The sequence below is a fragment of the Abramis brama genome (genome assembly GCF_963993115.1).
Source record: "Abramis brama genome assembly, chromosome: 24".
Taxonomy (NCBI): Eukaryota; Metazoa; Chordata; class Actinopteri; order Cypriniformes; family Leuciscidae; genus Abramis; species Abramis brama.
In genome coordinates this window covers 25,446,040-25,468,850 of record NC_139986.1, presented here as the reverse complement: position 1 = coordinate 25,468,850, position 22,811 = coordinate 25,446,040, and the positions used below count along the sequence as shown (strand labels likewise).

Here is a 22,811-nt window from a genome sequence, read left to right as displayed (position 1 = left end):
AGTAAACAAGCTTTTAGATATTTTAAGAGAAAGACAAAAGGTATTTTAGCTGTTGATTTGGTTATGAAAAACGTTTATTCTTGCTACTGCTAGCCTTTTTTACTCCATCTGGCACAAACCCAGAGTCTCCGCTGAGTAACATCGGACGGAAAACGGTAAAACAAGATTTCATTCGATGACTTGTGGTTGCATCTCGGGACAAAACAAAAATAACGTTATGTATATTAACTGAAAGGTAAACTTCTAAGAATGTGAAGCTGAAACGCGGGCTAGTGAGAGATTTCATGTTTGTCATGATGACGTCTAAAGTCCCCGCCAAAGGATGTAGTCCCTTTTAGCAACTTGTTAGCAACCACCGTTTTTAAGACACAATAAAGTTAAAAAAAAATCACAAGCAGGTTATAACTGGTGTATTTTATGTCATAGATCAAAACGTGAAAATATTTAGAGGCTTTGTTAACCACAGACCTTATTTCAGGCGATTTAGCAAAAACCCATTAAAAAAACCCATAGACTTTAGGGCGAGGGAACCGGTAGTGCTAAAATGCTAACTCACTTCCGCGTTTTGGCCTACAAAGTGACGTCATAACTTCGGCACTCTATAGACCCCTTTTGTGCCAACGTCACAGTTACGTCACGGCGCTAGCTGGAGGCAAAACAGACGGAATACTGGAGGCGGCCAATACAAACCAGCACAGATTCGGCTACATAATAAGGAGCTTAAATTATTATTTTTATTATTAAATGTCATCTTGTTGTGTTGTTGGGTGCAAGAAACGATGAAACATGAGTATGCTGTATCTGGAATTTTTATTTCTAGAAAATATCCACATCTTTAAAATTGCACCGTAATATGTCACTCTTGTCGTCTTCTTGGCGCTGGCTAAGCAGAACTGCGGATCGTACACACAAATCTTTACATGACCATTCAGCACATAGTTATAGGCATCTAAATATATATATATGCCCTCAGTTTCTCTATCGGGTCGGTGTAGAAGTCAGGCCACTCAACCGGAGGTAGCGTTAACGTTAATCCTGTCAGATCGTCCATTGACTGAGCGTGTACGGGTCAGCCAATCTGGTTCCGTCCGTTAAAATTAACTTTTGCAAATAACAATCGCGGTCCTGGACAGTGAGTGACCTTGCACATTAAGATAAAATTGGATTTTCTCCAGTCATTGTTAAACAAACAAGCTAACAAACTGGCAAACTAACGTTAGTGAAGCGGCCAGAGGGATCTTTCTGCCTCCAGCTAAGCCCCGCCCACACAAATACGTCACCATGTTTACCAACTGTAAAAGGGTCTATAGAGTTACCGGATACTTCACCACACCGGAACGCGGAGTAGGGATTCAGAACTTCTGGTCAACAGTATTTCTCCATAAGGATTTAGTTTATCAGCCATAATTAACCTAAACCATCCGAGGTAGACTGACCACGAGCTATGAGGTTGTGAAACGAATGTTTTTGCTCCTGTAGAAGTATGTTCTAATGTTATAATTATTCATATGTATGTACTGTATGTATGCAGTGTCATAACTACATCTCTGACGTTTATAACAAACCAAACCGTTTGAAAATCGGTAGCAAATTGAGCAAGTTATGGTTATTTAAAAGTACATGCACCATTAAACGAGTGAGCGAGCACACTGTGGCAAGATGGCCGCCACGTGCGGACGTCGACCTCCATTGGCCAGCAGCGAGCACGAGACATCTAGCCTTTATATACTCTTTATATACTCTTTTTGTATGATATCTATGGCTGGATCCTACGTCAACGGCGCCGCCATATTTGTCCGGGCAACTTGCCGTAACTCAAGAGGACGGAAGAAAAGGTACCTGAGTATTTTGAGGTTTTACAAACCGTCGTACGATCCAAACCAGTGGTGCGTTTCCCGAAAGCATCGTTGGCCAACTATGGGTCGCAAGTTCCGTCGTTACCAATAGAGTTCAATGGACATTGCGATGAACTTGCGACCATAGTTGGCCAACGATGCTTTCGGGAAACGCACCCCAGATCTCGAGGAATTACCTTTCACAGGCAAGACTGAAGAGTTGTTTTTGGTTATATTTGTTCATTATAACATTATGTTGACAGCTAGTTGGGCCACCAAAGTCAAACTGTTAATAGCTAGCGATAACGCTGTTTAGTTATGAAAAATAAGAGATTATATTATATACTTGTATTATAGTTTATATTATGAACTAATGTAAATGGCAAGTAAGACTTCAGTGCAACGCAGTGATCAGAGGTTTTCTCCAAAGAGCTGTGTTTTGATTGCTTGTCATCTAATCGGCTCATTTATATATTTTCCCCATTTTAGCCAGGGAAACCAGGACAACACAAACCTCAAGGAAGAAAGCCGTCAGTGGACAGCCGACTGTTCTCTGCATTCTAATTCTGACCATTATTACTATACGACTTGATATTATTGTAGGCTACTATTCACAACACACTATTTTATTGTTTTTATTTTACTGACTATATTATTTTACAATTTATGCTATATATACACTATTTTGTTCAGTTATTATATTACTTCTATATATCATACTTAATATACTCAATAGTATTTTAAGGCTAATAATAATAATATGCTATAGAATAAAACTGCCATATGATATACTGTATATATATTTTTCACAATATCACAAATGTTATATGGTTGTAACCATATGCAACACATTACTGGATTCATGAGGACTATCTTATAATTAGGGATCCAAGCTGTCATATTTATGTTGCCCACTAGAGGAAGACACAGGATAAAAAAAAAATCGTTTAAGCCCAATCCTTTTCTATAGGTTCCATCCATTTGAATGGAAATGAATGCATTTAGTTCATTTCTATAACTATGGTGTACAAAATTCAGTGAAACGCTTATAGATAATTAAATGTACAGGGCTATGAAACACACAGACTGAGAGAACTGCTTTTTTTCCGAGAGCTGTGACCTCCATTACTCCGGCTGGACATCCACATTCACCCCCACCCCCCAACACCATTATGTAAAAATTGGATTTATGGCCAATATTTAAAATATAAACAATTATCGGTTATTGATATCGGCGAATCCCTAACCCTGAGAGAGCGTTTGGTCTTCATGTTGATCCAGCAAAACACAAACATCATGTCATAATAATAAAACCAAAAACACGTGTGTGCTTGAACAATTTTAATAAAAAAAAAGTGAACAGGTTGTCTCTTCCTTTTCATTCACATACAAAATGTAAAGGAACGACAGATTTCCAGAGTAAGAGAGAAAGTGTAAAGCTCTGCGGTGTACAGATAGTCTGAGCCCAAAGGAAATCAGAGAAGTCGTCAAGCAGAGAGAGAATACAGTACTGGCCCAGGACAGAGGAGAGATCGATCGCTGATGATTCAACATTCATAAGACAGATGAGGTAAAACACTGCCGCTCCACATTAATATCAGCACTACACAAACACTTGCATTGCTACTGTTTTCAGTTTCAAGTTAATTATTAGAATAGTGACAATAATAATATAACAACAACAATTCTAAATTCCTTCAGTAAGGTTTAAATTCTAGTGAGATATACAGTGTAAGCAGTGTTAGAATAGAAGAAAGATCACGGACCTTTTTGAACTATATCAATATTTGCAAAATGACAATATCTAGGAGTTGTGCAAACGAGATCTCGTGCACTCAAAAGGCAACTTTATATCTGCCGAGAATGAGGGTGTAACAGAGATAATAAAAAGTACAGCTGCCGACAGACTGCAAAGAGAAAACCGAAAACTGAAAACGAAGTTTACAAGCCCTTGCTCTCAGACCGGCTAAGTGCAGCAAAGGGCTTACAGCAACGACACATAGTGAAATACAGCATTAACGCAGCCTGTATATTGATTGTAAATGTTTGATGTTGATAATCATATCTCATTCCTTTATCTGTGAAACCAGTCACCACCTTCATATCCTTTGCAAAAACAGTTTTTGGTGTTGTATGTTCTAACGCAACAATTGTCTACTCTAATCATATGAGTTATAGTATGATTATAGTAATATGTCCTGCATCACATTCAAACTCTAGTCTGTCTATTAGTGCATATTACAACAGATTAAATTAATCTTCTTTTTTTCCCCATCACTTTTCAGTTTTCTACTTTTTTGAAAATAAAAGTTACATTGGAATGTTTTTATTATTATTAAATACATATTAATCAAGACCACATTTAGCTTTGAAAGCATTTTTGCAATTTAATTAGTCCATTAGAATATGGTTAACCATATAAATGGATTCAAAGTACATCATTTAAAATTAAAATCAAATCAGATTCTGCACTATATACTTAGCATCTAGTTCTCATAAGAGTTAAAGGGATAGTTCACCCAAAAATAACAATTCTGTCATCATTTACTCACCCTCATTTCATTCCAGTAATACTTTCGTTCTTATAATACTTTCGTAATTAATGACAGAATCTTTGTGTGAACTATCCCTTTAAGGAAGCGGGAAGTAAACAGGAACTAACTAGAATTAACTGGCCGTGATTAATCTTTTAAGTTTAATTGTGCATTCGAAACACCTGAGATATTAACAGAAATTTGTCGTGGCATAAACGTTTTCTCCTCTGGCATCGCAGTTAAAAAACAGTTAAAATTAATAGACTTAATAGTGAGATGAACATATAAATGTATCTGGACAATCATATTAAAACTGCAGTCACATGTAATATTCTGAGTCATTAGTCACTGAAAATGTAAATGTACATCTGCTCACTGGATTTTGGTCCAAGATCAAGTTATTCTGAGTCTTAAACCTTAACATAACCTGTTCAGATGGAGAGTTTCTATTACTGTCCTGTAAGAGCAGTGAAGTGCCTTCATCAGAAGGTACAGAGGTGATGCATTACCGTTCATATGTCATCCTAAGGTGTTATGAACATACACTCATACTAACTGGTCAGATCATTAACCATTAGATTCCCATCATCTGGCGATAATGTACACTAACAATTTTTGATTCTTCATTACAATTAAAAGTGAGGACCTCCTTTAAATCTAAACGTTGGAAACTGTTCTACTGGAAAACACGAAGGTTTTCCGCTAACACACTACCGTTCGCCTTTAGTCCTCTTTCATAAATGTTATTTTGTACTAATACGTTTTTCTGAAGAAGCAGCTTCCACCATTTTTACATTAATATGTTATTCATGGCATCATGGCATTGATTACAACAAGCATGGAATGTATGAATGCATATTTGTAGGTTATAACAAACATGCTTTCAAACGAACACGCACACACTCACACACACATGTGGCCTCATGTCTTCTTTTGACCGTCATAGGCAATCTGCTCTACCTCTACAGGTCTTTTTTGCTCTGAGGGTTCTTCGAGTGGTTCTGCTCAGCTTTGGACAGGTCGGGCTTCTCCGGTGACAACAACTCCAGGAGATCCACCAAGGCCTTCTTGATATAAGCTCCAAACTTGTGAGAATCCTGCAAACCAAACCAAAATAGCATTACATGTGATTGTCATCAAACACTGTCATAATCAGGCGTAGCACCATAAATGTTATATTTGCCATGTTAATCTGAGTTTTTGTCCAATCAACTTTAGCAAGACTTTAGCTATGTTTCCATCCAAAGTTGCAAATTTAATTTATGTGAAAAGTTGGAATATCACATAAAACATTTGCGAATAAAGCACCGTTTCCATCCCACGTGTTCAAAAGAACAAAAGCATCACTTTCTGGGAAATTGGCACAAAATATCTGTAATAAAAATGGAAGTTGCTGCAATCCGGGAAGCCACTGTGTCTAAAATGCAATAAATGCTGTCATGTTATCTTGAGCTCGAATGCTGGTGTTTGGGAACGCAATCATGAGAGACACTTCTGGGTTAGTCCAGTTATCCAATCACATCCTCTGTTGAGGCGAAGCCACGTTTTTTGTTGCGCATTGAGGGATTTATTCAGTAAATGTTTCCATCTTAGTTTTTGTGCATGTCTTCTTATCATATAATAAATGTATGCACCTCAATTGAGGACATATGTTTTTTTTTAAACACTTTTTTTTTTTAATGCGATATCCCAAATTGTGCATAAAAATAGATGGGTGGAAACATAGCTAGTTTGTCAAATCGTTTGCTAGTCTCTATTTTTTCTTTTCCTTTGATTTCAGGGAATTGGTAGAGGAAGCATATATTAGTGTACTAACAGTCTGAGGGCAGGAGTGTTTGCTGGAAATATGGAAGTTGATCATGTTTTCTCCGATGATGATGTAAGACACGCCATAACCATCATCTGCAACCTGTCGAGCACACAGACGAACGTTTATAAAAATGCACAGACAATTGAGTAAAAAAATTTGAATGTTAATGGTTAAAAGTGAATATGCATGAATATTTCTGACCGGGCCAAATCCTCCACCGCAGGTTGTGTAGTCTGGGTGGTTCACGAAATCAAACAGCTCCACCTGCTGGAGTGGAGTCTGACTGGTGGACAGACGCCACGTTTCTGAAAGCACCTGAAGAAAACACACACACCAAAAAATTTAATATCAAATAAGAATGCAAATATTTTTAAAGATATATATTTAAATATTAAATATTATTAATAAATATTAATTTATAATATTAATAATATTAATATTATAAATAAATATTTTTAGATATTAAAAAATGAAAGTACTACATATTTTATAATATAATATTGCATTTAAAAATGTATGTAGTTAGATGGGTGAATCTCACAAACATGTAAACAAAATCAAAATAAAAGATAGTTCAGTTAAATAAAATAAAGACTAATTTTGAACTATTATGAATTTTTTTATTTTTTTGCATCGTGACATTATTTTCATGAGTACATTTCCCCGGAATTTTCATTACTATATAATTTGTGGACATTTTATTTTAGAGGATTTTTTTTTGTTTTCTCATTATCCTCAAAAGTAAGTCACGCTATTTTTAACTGTGTTAAATAACATTTATTAATTCATCATAAATTAAAGGCTGTACATTTTACCATGATGTATTAACACTTCACAATTTAAATAATACATTTTTTAAACCCACTTTTAGGAAAACATTTTTGGTAACGCTTTACAGTAAGGTCCCATTAGTTAATAATGTATCAGTAAATGTTGAAAACTAAGATTAATAAATTATTTATAAGTATTTATCATTGTTAGCTCATGTTATGAAACCTTATTGTAAAGTGTATTTTTTGCACTACAGTAATGAGAATCTGTCATGAATCAAGATACAAAAAAAAGTCCAAAAATGAGCTTGATTTTTGTTTGTCTGAAATCAGACCCGGACATGTTCTTGACAGGTTTATCGTGTATTTTCCAGTTCGGACACACATGAAAAAGCATTTGCAAGGAATCAAAATCAGTTAAACTAATCAGATTACACTCCCAGAGTCACGCACCTCTTTGAGGAAGGGTGACTCCTCTCCCAGGTATTTGGACACAATGTAGAGGCAGAACAGGTGTCGGTCTATTCCTCCTCCGGTCATAGCCATCCTGTAGAGATGCTGGTGTTTCTCAGACGCCGTACGGAAGAGACGTCGGCACACCTCCTTACTCTACAGACACAGAGAGAGGTTTGAATATGCACTGTGTGTGCTGTAAGGGTGTGTTTTAAAAGATTTGTAAACTAATTGCTCTTAAACGATTGAAAGTAATCAACTGTCAAATAAAAAAACTTAAATTATTGTATTAAATTGTAAAAAGTACAGGACATTTACATACATTAAGCAATTAAATTTAACAGCACTTAACAAAATATTTCTGTCACTACAAAAATATAACATGCACAGCGTGTGTGTAATGTGTGTATGTGTCCAGCTGTTCATTATGTTTAGGTGTATGTTTGTTACCTCTCCACCCTCTATTGCTTTGACGAAAGCGCAGCTCTCACCGGTGCAGGAACGCACCGTCTCAGTCCGGCCCTCGCGGAATAAACGGGTCATAGACGCTTCATAGGTCAGAGAGAACGTGCCTCGATGCTGGATTTGGGGAAGGAACGAGAAAGGAAGAATGTCATTATTTAAACCTTGACAGTTACATCAATTGTTTAATGATTCTTAAACAATTTCAGTGAACAGTAAATTTGCTAAAAAATCAGAGATGTGTGAAATATACACACTAAATAAGTTTATACAATAAAATAATGTATACTTAAATAATGAATATATGTCATGAATGTATGTAATATGTCAAGATAACTACCTGAGTAGTTGCATCAATGCAACCTGTTCCTGGTCATAACATTTCCTACATAGTCATACATGTACAAAGCAATTTCAGTGTTCAGTAAAGTTACTTAAAGTGCCCCTATTATGCTTTTTCAGATATTATCTTTCATGCAGTGTGTGATATGACTGTTTGTGAACGTAAAACGTCTGCAAAGATCAAAGTGCAGATAAATGAAATTATTGTTTTCTAAAGAAATAATAGATTCTGAACTGCCTGAAACGAGTCTTCAGTAATTTCCAGTCTTACTTCATGCGCAAAACCTAAGTAGGTTTGTATCAAATTTGCATAATGCCCATCTATGATCTTCATTGGCTGCTCGCGAACCACATCTACTTTGACCCTCAAACATCTGAGGAAGCCTCCGGAGCTGAAATTCGGATATGGCAATATACGTTTTGTTTCCGACACACGCTGTAAGCTATCAACCAATCACAACAGACTGGGCCATCTGACCAATCAGAGCAGGGCAGGCTCTCGGAAAGGAGGGGTTTAGAGAGACTGAATCCTTTATCAAACTGTTTTAGGCACTGTGAGAAAATAACTGATGCTGTAATGAATATTATGACAAAATTCAAGTGTTTTTTGACCTTGGATGCATGTAAACCTATTGTAGGAGCCTTTAAAAGAGCATAATAGGGGCACTTTAAGATAGACAATGGACATGTGTGAAATATATACACTTTATTAGTGTATAATATATATCATATATTTTATATACAGTAAGTCACACTTAAAAATATTTGAATGTCACTGCATTAGATTGCAAAATATGAAACCAAGTACATTTTCAAACATTCAACAAAAAAAGGTTATGTTATTAATAATAAAACAATAGATCTAGTGTTGAAAGACATTAAAACCAAAAGTATTGTTCCACTTTGTGCTTGTGTTAGTGCAACATATTCATAGTTAATATGATTATTGACACCTGTGGTTCCTCTGCTAGTGTGAGCTTGAGGTGAACTGACTTCAGCACACTACGCTGGGTTTTGTGTCTTACCCTATAATAGGCCAACTGAAGCGCAATCTGAATGAAGGCATCTGGACTGATTTTACACTTTTTGATGGCACCCTTGCCAAACTCTTGTATTGGGAACACGTGAAAGTCGATGTCGTCGGCGAGGGCCTGTGCCACAGCGAGAGACTGATCCACACGCTCCTGACACTGAAAACACATACAGGAAGATCAATTATTCAGTGTCACTGTACACCGCATGACTGTAACATGAGAAGGTGTTACCGTGTGTTTGTACCTGTACAGGTATGTCCCAGGTTAGTCTAGAAGGTTGAGGCAGGGCGGAGGACACGTCTCCTTTACAGTGACCTTCTTCATTATAACCCAACTGGAAACAATCCGTAGTCATCACATACTGAGAGAGAAAGAGACAATGGTATTAGAAAACAGCTAATAACAAAAACTGCTAACATAGCAATAACTAATAGATTTGCATTTACTGGAAGAAAAATAACAATGCTTGCAAGTTGCAAAAATGCAAAGACCAAACCACAGTTCAAGCAAAAATATTGCAAAAAAAAAAAAGCAAGAGAAAAAAGCAACTTTATATGCAGATATTACAATGCCATCATCACTGACAGTCAGAAAGAATCTTGAAATAAATATGCATTTTTCATAATGTACATTATAACACTGTAATACCTAAATTCACTTGTAACATTTAAAATTATTGATTTTAATTTTTTATTTACTCACTTAAAAATGTATAGAATTTTAGCAGCCATTAGATGTAAATAAGCATCAACTAGAATTTTACAATCCCTATTATTTAAAAATATTTTTAGTCAAGCAAGAACAATTTACAACCTGTTGTTTAAGATAAGATATCTTCCTTCTGTATCAACTCATTCTTAGCAAGCACCATTTAGTTAATCTGATCTCTAATTCCTTTGTTCGTTGTCTAAACACGGTCTCTTTTTCACTCGTTCTCTCTCTCACCTCCCACACATGAGCCATTATAGGTGCGTCCGCCCAGGAGTGCTCAGCGTTGAGGCCGTTCTTTCCGTTTTTATACACCACCACCGTGAACGACTTATCAAACCATCTTAGACAAAAAGAGCAAAACACTTTCTTAATAAAGACATAAATGTGTATGCATATATGTTTGGCAGCATAAGAGCAAACATATTCAAATAATTTTAGTGTTGTCAATAAGTTTATCGTATTTGTACCGTAACTGACGGACAGTTTTGGACGGATGAACATCTCACCTGTCGTAGCACTTGCCGTGCAGCAGAGACTTGGCGTACCGATCCAAATTGCCAGCAGGATCATCTCCCATCATGCCTTGCTCATCGTCGTCCAGGGTAACGAAGAACGCAGCTTTCTCAATGCAGTCCAGAGATCTCTTATTCACCCCTGAGCTGAAGAACTCCTTCCTGGCCTGGGCCCAAGGGATTCTGGGAAAGAAAGTTCAAACCATTCAAGCATTCACAGAAAAGCCTTAAAGAAAGAATCAAGGGATGGTTTACATTTAAATAATCGTCCACTGTACAATGTTCAATTTTTATATCAGTGAAATGGAAGGATTCTTAAATGCATTAAAAATACTAAAATCTGGGTTACGGTATTATAGTTAACCAAAACCATAAAAAAGTGTTGCTTGAAATGAAATAAAATGTAAAAAAGTGTATATAAACTTATTTTATTTCATGTTGCCAAAGCAACATTTCTCATTTTCATTTAATTGATGTACAAAAATAACTAAAATGGAAATACATAGTATTAAAAACTATACAGACATTATAAAAATAAAATAAAAAAAACTAATAAAAATGACAAAAACACAACAAACTTAATATAACTTTTACATTAAAATGAAAACAGTAAATACAAAAATAAAAATCTAATTAAAAAAATAAAACTCTCTCAATTATACTAAAATATTACTAATTATTTGCTAAAACTTTAATTAAAAAGGTGAAAAAATACATTTTTAACCAATCGTTTGATATACATTGACTTAACTTTCATTAAAATGTAGCATTTTACATTTATTTACAAAGAGAAATCGGAGCACATGCATGTTTGTTTTGAGGTAAATGAACCCTGTATCGTGCGTCAGAGCGTGTGTGTGTTTGTGTTTGTTTGTTTGTGTGTGTGTGTGTGTACCTGTCCCCTGCCGTCAGGGCTGCCAGTTTGGCCTCTCCGGGCGCCGGGGCTGATGGGTCATCAAGGATACGCTGAACCTGGTGCTCAATCTCTCTGGGAGACAGCATACGGCCAGCATGATACAGCCACAGGCGGTAATAACGGCCTCGGTGGAAGACCGCAACATACTCGCTGTCCTGCCAGTGGGTCAGAGAATCTAAACACACACAGAAAAACATTCAATGCAAATTCTCACTGCTTGCATTCATGCTTTGTGTATTATGAGCTTTTGAAGCGTCTGAAATCAAGCATCTGAAAACTGTGCCAAAAACTGATCAGAAGCCGATGACTAGAGAAGAGGACAAATCTGAGTGTGTTTGTGTATCAGTCAGTCAGTGTGTACAACACAAACCAGGCCAGTCCAGGGTGTGCGTGTGGGTGTGTGTGTGTAAGTTTATTCAGTAAGTTGGTTTGTACTTGTGACCCTTCCAGGAAATTGACTAATGTCAAAAATCCCATCATCCTAGAAAGAATGAGGAAATATGGAGGAAAAACTTTAAAAAAAGAAGAAAAGAACTTAAGAGACGTTATTGAAAAGCAGAAGAAAAACTGAAATAGAGATGCACAAACAGACAGAACCAGTCTCTCTATTTCTCTAATGAATTTAGAGCTTTTAATTCTAGTAGTCTGTAAATGTTCAAACTTTTTTTTAAAAGCAATACTTTTATTTAGCAAAGATGCTTTAAATTGATCAAAAGTAATAATAAATGCATTCATAATGTTACAAAAGCTTTTTATTTCATGTTTCAAATGTTGTTATTTCTCTTCATTAAAGAATTCTGAAAAAAAGTATCACAGTTTCCACAAAAATATGAAGCAGCACAACATTGATAATAATCAGAAATGTTTCTTGAGCAACAAATCATCATATTAGAATGATTTCTGAAGGATCATGTGACACTGAAGACTGGAGTAATGATGCTGAACATTTTGCTTTGATCACAGGAATAAATTAAATTTTAAAATAGAAATGAGTCATTTTAAATTGTAATAACATTTCGCAATATTATCGTTTTTACTGTATTTATTAATCAAATAAATTCAGCCTTGGTGAACATAAGGGACTTCTTTCAAAAACATTTAAATCATTTAGCGTTACCTGTCTCTTCTCCTGGAATGCGTGTGGTGTTGAAAATCCTCTCACACTGAGCGGCACACAAAGGAATATTTAAACCTGGAACACGACCCTAAAACACAGAGTTATAATGTTAGTCAAGGTAACTTAACCATTTTCCACTCTCTCACTGACAATTACAATTATAGGGACAGGCCACACAAAACTGAAAATTCTCATTATAATTAGTGGACTATCTCTTTAAGAAAGCTGTAACTGCTACTGTAACTATCAGTAAATATGTAAATGATTTGTTATGGTTATCTAATCTCTGCATACTGACATAGTTCAAATGCTCTTTCAGCAAATGTTGCTAATACATTATGTTAATATATAAATGTGGGCGGTCATATGCTATTCTGCTTTATACTGTAAATTGGAGTGAAGTTTTGCTGATATAAATGAACAGAGTGAACTAATTAGGAAGTTTTGAAGTGTACGATACGGTATATGTACATATAACGGGAAAACGTTTTTGCTTTTGCGTACTATTGTCTCTTTAAAGCGTAACTCTCGCCAAAATGCAACCTAGGGTCTTTTTGTGGCATTTTGTCAGTCAAAAATAGTCGCTCCCCGAATGCGAATGAACTGACTCCTTATATATCGATATATTGAATGAAACCCCTTATTATTATTATTATTTGAATAGATATTGCCATGAGATAAGTGGCTAAGTTATCATGCTTTTCATTGAAATTACAACTTCATGACATTTCCTCCTATGGAGTCAGTTCATTCACATTCGGAGATCGACTACTTTTGACTGACAAAATGCCAGCGGCCGGAAACAACAACAGCTACAGTGAGTTGTTCAAAACCTGTCTTTTTAGTAAACTCTGTGTACACAATGTTCTCAATGCTGGAGTTCATGTGTAGAGCCCCTGGCGATACTTCGAGCAAAGTTTCATGTTGTGTCGAGCCTTCTTAGTGTTTTAAAAATGGCGATTTTGATGCTATCATAGTCGTGCCCCAAGCACTCCCATTTCAAAAGGCAATTTGACCGAAAACAAAAATACGGTCAAACTTAAAAGTGCCATTTCCATTCTAATCATGCTTTTAAACTAAAGTTTGCCTCAGGTAGATTCACAAAAATACCCTAGTTAACATTTTGCCGAGAGTTATGCTTTAATGCAAGTATGCAAAAAACTGACACAGTAGACACAAACAATGATTGCCCAATCCATATAATTCAAAGCCTAACAAAGGTCAATGCACAGCTAAAAACAGCTCTGTGATCAATCTCTGTCCTGGCTCAGGGCGACGAGAGCTTTCACCCTCCTCTTAACACCATCTGTCAGTGCTGCAATGTGGACTCACAGGTTTGATTTCCTCTCTGTTGAGTTTCCTGCGGTACAAGAGAAGTGCATGAAGCGTGTTTCCTGCTCTCGCCGCTTGAATCGGTGTCGGTGTCACGTACAGGAAGTCCTGAGAATGAAAGAGAACGACTTAAAAAAATTAAATCCACACAAAACCACTAGAACTTCCTGCTTGTTTATACGAGTGTTTTCACAGTGAGTCGTACCATTCCATAGTAGTTGCTGTTGACCATGATTGGGCCACGCCCCCTCAGGTAGATGTACTCCTCCCACCAATCACTGACCTTGAAGATGCAGACAAGAAAAATATTGATGTCCGTGTTGCAGTGTAAATATACATTTAAATAATATAATATTAATTAACTACATGTTCTTACTATAAGGTTAGGATTGGGGTTTGGTTTATGATTAGTTGCATGTAATTATGCATAATTTATAGTCATTACTACAGTAACTACATTTAACTTGTGTAACAAAGTCACTGTAAAATTAAGTGTTACCGAAAAATTAATTCAGTCTAGGGCTGGGTGATGCATCAAATATTATTGACATTATTGCGATATCTTTGTTGACAATATACAATTAGGGAATATTGTGTACATTGCGATAATGTTGAAAAGTTTAGCTTATATAGTAAGCAGCTGTTCACCGAGCTTGTGATTAAAATATCGATATTTATTTTGAATATCATCTATATTTGGAAAAATATTGAGAAGTACATTTTTAGCTATAATCGCCCAGCCTCAATTCAATCTCAAAGTAAAACAGGTCAGGAAATCTGTGAACAATCCTATACGGCACAATCCCAAGATGATTTTCAGGTCAACGTGAAATCAAAATTGACCCAATTTGCCTTCAATATTAAATAAATATTACATTTAACTCCTTGTCTCTTAACTCCCTTTCATTAAAACATAACAAAAATGCAATTTTTCCTACTCTGAACAACTTCACAAATCCTTCTTTCTGACCACTTTCCTCAAATCACCAATAATTTGGTGTGTAACCCCCACTTTTTATGAACCAATCAAATCCTGATAACTAAAATTCAATTCCGTCCTACATTTTCTTAATTAAACATTCAGTTTCGCTCTGAGATATTTCAGACCAGGGAAGTAAAACAGGTTGCATTTTTCAGGTTGCATGTTAAGCTCATGTGGATGGTTTGCTGGTTGTTCTCACATAGTTGGAGGCCCACATGGCTTTCAGTTTGAGGTACCACTGCAGGCGGTTCCCCAGACTGCTCTCGAACTCCTGGGCCAGAGTCGTGATCCTCTCGTATTCGGAGTCGCTCATCAACGGACGAGCAGATTCTAGGTACTAGAGCAGAAGAGAGACCGCTTGGAATGTTAATAAATCATCATTTTTGCCATATAAAGTGTATTTAGTGATGCATTTTGCTGCTGCTGATGACGATGATGATGATCTCACCCTGTTAACAGTGTCCTTGACTGTTGGAACAGGCAGGTTGGGCAGAGAGCCCTGATAGCTGTACAACAGAGGCTGTCTACCTGAGAAGATCCGGACCATGGCCTGAAAACACGCACATTTATAAGGTAAAGGGTTTCTACTTGTGATTTTCAAATACTTTCTCCTATCCAGTTTAACATGCATAGACAACTATGTACAGTATAAATACAATATTTGTAGGTTGATTCCAGGGTTATTACGGTTAACTAAAAATAAAACCAAAAATATTTTATTTCGTTACTTGAAATGAAATTAAACGTTAACTGAAACTGTTATATAGCATTTAAAAATACTTACACTTATTTTATTTCAGCTAGTTGCCAAGGCAAAACATTTCACTATGATTTAGTTTAGCTTGATGTACTAAAATAAATAAAAAGTAATTAAAAAGAAATTAAAATGTAAAATATAAAATATAAAAATATAAAATATTACTCAATATTACTGATTTGCTACACTCAAATCAAGCGATATTTACTATATAGCAAATCTCAACTGACTGATTTATTTAATTGCAAAATGTAATATATTATCATTCAGCTTTTTGTTTAAAGTTGGATACCTGTCCTACTTTATCCACATACACACATTATTCTCATGTATAGAGCGATATATACTAGGCTATATAGCATATCTCAACTGCGTTATTGCTTGACTATTTTATTGCGCAGCTCTATTCTGCTAAATATAAGACATGAAGATATTATAAATATTAATATCATGATTTTCTGTTATGCTGCTTTGGAACAATGTGTAATGTGAAAAGTGCTATGCAAATAAAATTGTACTGACTGACTCCAATGCAGCAAATTTGGGGCAGGACTATCTGTTTGCCAACCAATAGCGGATGGCATTATTTTTGCTATTCTGTTTGGTGATACTGGAGTCACAGGACTTCAGGACACACTTCACCTTTATTTACAGTTGCATGTTGGGTGGTTGTGGTTGTAGGTTAGGTGTGTCTGATAGCATGATTGTACTCACCGCCCAGATTTTGGTGGTGTTGGACACCTTCCCGTGCTGTTCAAACATCCAGCCATGATAGGACAGTAACTGCTTCAGGCAAAGCCTCATGGTGAAGATCAGGGAGAACCAGAGCAGAGTGCTGAACAACACGGCAGACACCACCGTCCGACACTGAATGCTCAGAGAATCACTACAAACAAACACAGACAGCATTACACTAATGTATCCAATACTTCACAACTTTTATAGTTTTGGGACACTATGAAACAGGTGCACTTTGATAAGGTGAATGCAAGTCATTTTTTAAGGATTGTAAATATCCTATCAGACCTATTTTTTGTGTTTGTTTACTGTGTGGTTTTCATGTTCTTCTTTGTATTTTTATGTGAATTTTCTTTCTTCTGCTGCACATCTTGACCAGGACTTCCTGGTAGAAGAGATACTGTATCTCAGTAAAACCTTCCCTTAAATAAATAAATAAATAAATAAATAAAACAATGATTAAAAAAAAAAAAAAAAAAAGTATTTCAAAGTTGCATGATGAGGACATTTTTAAAATATTACTTATTTACTAGTCATAATAATGGTAACAGCCATGGTTGACGTTAAGATTATCAACTACTTACAAACAAGCATGTTTTTTTAAAACATGAAATAATTAATTACCTCAAAAAGAGAAAATATGATAGGCTTGATGCATAACCTGAGGACACAACCTCTAGTCTTTTTAATAACACCTTATATTTACTAAAATCTAAAAATGCATACACTACCACTCAAAAGATTTTGTAATGTTTTTGAAAGAAGTCTCTTCTGCTCACTAAGGCTGCATTTATTTGATCAAACATTCAGTAAAATCAGTAATATTGTAAAATATTATTTCAAATTAAAATAATTGTTTCCTATTTTCATACATTTTAAAAGGCAATATGATCAAAGCTGAATTTTCAGCATCATTACTCCAGTCTTCAGTGTCACATGATCCTTCAGAAATCATTCTAATATGATGATTTGCTGCTCAAGAAACATTTATTATTATTATTATCAATGTTGAACTGCAATGTTGTGCTGCTTCATATTTTTGTGGAAACCGTGATACATTTTTTTCCAGGACTCTTTGAGGAGTAGAACGTTCAAAAGAACAGCATTTACAGTATTTGAAATATAAATATTTTGTAACATTATTATGTCTTTACTGTCAAGTTTGATCAATGCATCCTTGCTGAATTAAACTGTTCATTTCTTTTTTTTTTAAAGTCTTACAGGCCCCAAACTTTTGGAAGGAAGTATTAAATAATAACACTGGAATGCTATTCCCAAATATTTCAGAAATTCTAATAGAGGGAAAAAACTTGGAAACACAGGGGTCCTTGAAGAAAGTAAAGAAAATGTTGTTTTGAATTGTTGTTAACGTGTTTAGAATTTTTTTATATTAATTGCATAAAGTTGGCACCAGCTATTCATTATTAAACATACATTTATTGGGACACAAAATAACATCCGTGTTGTAAAATAACTCTTCTGCTTTTGTGTGAAACCAACTCATTCAAGGTGTGTGAAGGTAAACACCCTCTGCAGGCATGCTCATGTTTTCATGGGTGGGAACCAATATCCTTTGAAAAAGCTTGCAAAGTGAGTTACATAAGAGGATGACAAATGTTTCATGTGTATTTGAGTTCACAATGCAGATAATTCATTTGTTTTCTGAACTGGGATCAAATTCAATTAGTCTGAGGCAACACTGTGACCTCTTTTACCTGACTGGCAGATGTTCCTGGATTTTAGCGATGAGGCCCATGGAAGGGTCCGAGCGCGTGTACATGGTGGCCAGGATCGCAATGACAACAAACAGCCATGAGGACGGGCTAGCGGGATACACGCCAGTGATCACATTGTTCTGTACGAGAGAAGCAATGAACAAACACAAGAAAAATGAGGAAAGACGGCCAGAATAAACAAAAGACACTACGAAAAGCAGCTGGGGAATGTGTGAGAATTATCAACATTAAACATGCACAAAAATAACCCAGACAGATTTAATAATCACTCAAATATCAAAATCTACTATCAAAGTAGATGTTGTTCTGAATTTATTTTATTTATTTAGATGGGACAGTGCATATTCATGAACGTACAATCAAAGTTGAACGTAAATACGCCGGATTTAGCACAATGCTAATTTCCATCTGTAGTCCCAGACATATACAAATACAAACAAACAACATACATATCAACAAATATACATATAGAGCTAAAAAAACATTAACCCTTGTGTTATGTTGCGGGTCAATTTGACCCGTTTAGATTTGTTTTTTTTTCTTGATATTTTGTGACTTTTTCTCATTTATCATCATGAACATGCATGCAAAGTTTCAACATGCTGGTGTTTTTTGACATATACAAACAAAATTACTGTTCCTTTCGTGATGTTCGCGGGTCAATTTGACCCGCATATTTTAACGCTCTAAGGCAACTGTACGGACCCAAAATAATAACATGTCTTGGTTATACTTTGTTATTTTATTTTTTTACTACCTTATGAAGCTAAAAAATTAGGTTTTCCACACTTATTTCAATACAGAAAAATATTTTGTCGGCCACAGATGGTAAAAATTACCTATCATTTATTTTTTCAAGCTACCTGAAATAATATTAAATCTTTTTTTTTTTCTTGATATTTTGTGACTTTTTTGCATTTATCTTCATGAACATGCATGCAAAGTTTCAACATGCTGGTGTTTTTTTTTTTTGACATATACAAACAAAATTACTATTACGTCTGTGATGTTCGCAGGTCAATTTGACCCCCATAGGCTATTCAAAAGCAACTGTACAGACACAACATAAAAACATTTATTTTATGTATCAACTGGGCATCGACTCCAGTTATAAAGTGTAAGTGTATCTAAAAGTGCTCTAACCCAAACCAAACACACTTGAAAAAGCTACATCATGGTGTTCAGAGTTAATTGCAAATTACAAATGAAAATCTTTGACAGACGCAGATAGTAAAATAAGCTCTCATTTATATATTCAAGATATCTGAAATATCTTGAGACTTCGACATAGACTGCAGGAAAAATGAGCTCAGATTAATTGATTAATTGTTCAGTTATGATGTTCTAAGCAAAAAAAAGAAAAAAAAGTAAAGTAAAAAAAAAAAAGTATATTCAAATATATATAAATATAATGTATATTCAAATTTTGTCAAAGCAAAACAGTTTTAAAAAATGGTTAAAAAACATTTTCATTAAATCATATCATCAGATATATATTGTTTGGAATATTTGACAAATGTTGATATTAAAAGTTTACAGTTTGTACCTGAATCTTTGTTGTTTTTCATAGTGTGATTTTTGAGTAATTGTATTGAATCCAATGCGGGTCAATTTGACCCGGACCATAAGGGGAGTGCACAGAATTCCAACATAACACAAGGGTTAAAAGTTCCTATACCTTATAGAGTACTTATTATAATATTCATTTAAAGTGCATAAATGCCTGTGCATAGACATCCCAAATAAATATATAAATAAATCTACCTATCAAATTCTACCTTCTTACTTAATGATTACATTTTTGATTGTTATTCAGAATTGATTAACCCTTGATCGCTCTGTTCACGGGCAGCCAATGAAGATCATAGACTGGCATTATGCAAATTGGTTACAAAGTCAAACCTACTTAGGATTATGCAGGAATTAAGACTAGAATTACTGACGACTCGTTTCAGGCAGTTCAGAATCGGCTCTTTCTTTTATGAGACAATAACTTCATTTATCTGCACTTTGATCTTTGAAACTTCACAAAAAGTCATATCACACATTACATGAAAGGTAATATCCGAAAAAGGCACTTTAAATAATAATATCATAGGCTAACATCCACAATCCAATCAAATCAAGTTGTATTTAAATCAAATTCCAACCCAAACATTATTTACCACTAAATATTCAGATTCAAAGATGCAAAAATCGTTTGTCGTTTACCTTCAGCCGTGTGACGCGCTTCTTCCAGGAGCGGAGGCCTGACAGATAGACCTGTCTCAGGGCCTGATGGGACAGCTGCAGGTCGATCCCCTCAGGAGTGATGGTGAACTGAAACGCCACGGCCTGATGGGCTTCTGCCATTTCTAAAGAGAGCGTGAGACAAAGACAGAGGCTTTTAAAACAGCAGCTCAAATTTCACTGCAGCAAATTGCAGCGCTCCCGTTATCTCACTTACACTTGATCACCATCCATTATGAATCAACAAGTTTCACATTTTGAGTTATGATCCATTAAGGCAAGAGCAGTGCTGATACAGACATTTCAGTTAAGGGTTTCGTTTTATGCTTATGAAATACATGAGAAGCTCTTTCCGGTCTGTGCAACGAAGGGACACTTCCTTTTCTTTTTCATTTCTCATTCAGACAGACCAGACACTTAATATATAAATAAAACTTATAAATAAATAAAACAACTCCCACATCTACATCCAGACGAGATGTATCTATGGCAACAGTGTTGTTATGGCAACCAAGAGCAAAGGGTTCCCCTCGTGACTACCAGTCTGTTGCTCAAGCAAAACACTGATACAGTATTCATCAAGATTCACTGTGTGCGCCATTAAATCTTCATAGTGACTTACACAGGCTTGGTAAAAGAAGCTTTACACTGTCAAAGCATTATTAAAGTCATTTACATGCCTATACATTTACACATGCATATAAACAATTCATTTATGCCAATGACAAATAAGCGTTGTTAGTGTTAACTAAAATATAAATAGAATATATCAATTCTATTATATTTCTATTTTATAATTACAGAACTACAACTACTAAAAAAGACAAAATTACAACAAAATGACTAAATGAAAACTGCAAATATAATAAAATGGATTTAAAATATTAATAAATACTATAATACTAGTATATAAATAATAAAGTAACAGAAAGGTGGTAAAAAGAACATATTACACAATCTGATTTTTTTTTTTATGCCATGAGTTCTAAACCATGTGACCTGAACAAAACATACTTTTTCATTAAAGGTTTAGTTCCTAAAAATTCTGATATTTTGTAATAAAATATGCTCCACTGTTTATTTTTCCCAACAACCAGACTAGTATTTTTTAATTATATATATATATATATATATATATATATATATATATATATATATATTTATGTCAAAATTAGAATAAAAATAAGCTCAATAAAAGATCTGGTAAGAAAAAAAACAAAAAAAACAACAACAACAACAAAAACTATTTAATAATGCAAATACACAATCCCACGCCATCACATGGGGCGCTGCATTCTGGGACTAAATTACACTGCAGGAAACATGCAACTGAGGCATTTGCAACTGTGACCAGAAGAGGGCACTGCACAGGGATGGATTGGATGAACTTTAACCCAATTAAAAATAACGAGTGAATTATTTCACTTATGTTGCACTAAAACACTGGAGTATGATCATTTGGAATAAGGAAACATAATAACATTCAAATAATTAAAAAACAAATAGTCAAAACGATATAAGACCGTAATGGACAGGTGCCGGACTTTATCAGGGGCTTATCATTTAGATGAAAATTTAGTCCTCCCACAATATATCGACTCTCTGAATTATAAAACAGGTTTATTGCATAAAAATAGTAGTTAATCAGTAACTACCCATATTCATCTATTAAAAAAAAAAAAAAAAAAAACCTAGCGGGCGAAACAAACAGAGCCAGAAAACACATTAATCCATTATAAACTACCATTAGACGCTTGATCAGCAGGTGAAGAGGTTTATAAGGTCGAAATGACAGCATGCATCTGAACTGGGAGTCTACTGTCATTAAATAGCGATGGGTTTGTATTGCAAGTATTATCAAGGCCAATAACGGATTGTTAGCATACCAGCTATAAAAACCGGCAATCAGTACAGAATACCCCACACATCTCCATCATCCATCGTCTCCAACACATTACAGATCATCATCCATCCGATGTACATTATAGAGTCAGAAAGCATCATCCCTACCTGCTGTTTACTGATGTTACTGATGACGGAAACAAAGTGACGGGCTCCTTTCCTCCCTTCTGCTTTTGAGGAACATAAACATAAAAAAATATCTACTGATATTCTCGTGATAAAACCCCAGTATATATGCTGATGGCTCAATGGTGTGTAGCGTAACTGGATACAAAATGCCTTTGATACTTAGTGCGAAAGAATGTAAAAGATACAGCGAAGAGGGCGGGAAACAAGCGGCTCGGAAGTGACCTGTGATTGGTCAGGAGACGATGACGTCTCAGTGGAACAGCTTGACGCGCGCGCTGGCCAATGAGCGAATAGAATGCCGCGTAACGCGCGGGGAACTTCGCTGTGATTGGACGTCTCGGCTGTCAATCAAAGATTAAGAACAGGCAGCACTTTACAAGGCTCACAGTTTAAGCATGTGTGCGGACGCGGAGCAGGGAGTATAAAAAACAAATATTTTGGTGTTACTATCAAACAAAGGTCAAAATTCGTGCAGAATCATTTCCTCTACGTCTTACGCAACATCTACTA

At 35.4% G+C, this 22,811-nt stretch overlaps 1 protein-coding gene across 2 annotated transcripts; it reads right to left on the bottom strand.

Moving 5' to 3' along the window:
* Positions 1–3,161: 3,161 nt before the first annotated feature.
* LOC311075131 (carnitine O-palmitoyltransferase 1, liver isoform) lies at positions 3,162–22,514 on the bottom strand. 2 transcript variants are annotated; one of them, XM_084102296.1, is made up of 19 exons: positions 22,281–22,514; positions 20,253–20,395; positions 18,021–18,160; positions 16,282–16,453; positions 15,259–15,360; positions 15,010–15,147; positions 14,034–14,111; positions 13,829–13,936; positions 12,497–12,584; positions 11,359–11,554; positions 10,458–10,646; positions 10,186–10,291; positions 9,485–9,601; positions 9,232–9,396; positions 7,853–7,981; positions 7,403–7,558; positions 6,381–6,494; positions 6,186–6,278; positions 3,162–5,466 (listed from the first exon to the last, which is right to left on the bottom strand). In XM_084102296.1, exons 2-19 carry the CDS (start codon positions 20,391–20,393, stop codon positions 5,332–5,334), a joined length of 2,367 nt encoding a protein of 788 aa, XP_083958422.1. In that variant the 5' UTR covers positions 20,394–20,395; positions 22,281–22,514; the 3' UTR covers positions 3,162–5,331. The 2 variants fall into 2 exon arrangements, with proteins under 2 accessions (XP_083958422.1, XP_083958423.1); XM_084102297.1 differs by lacking the exon at positions 22,281–22,514 and adding an exon at positions 20,488–20,608.
* Positions 22,515–22,811: the final 297 nt, after the last annotated feature.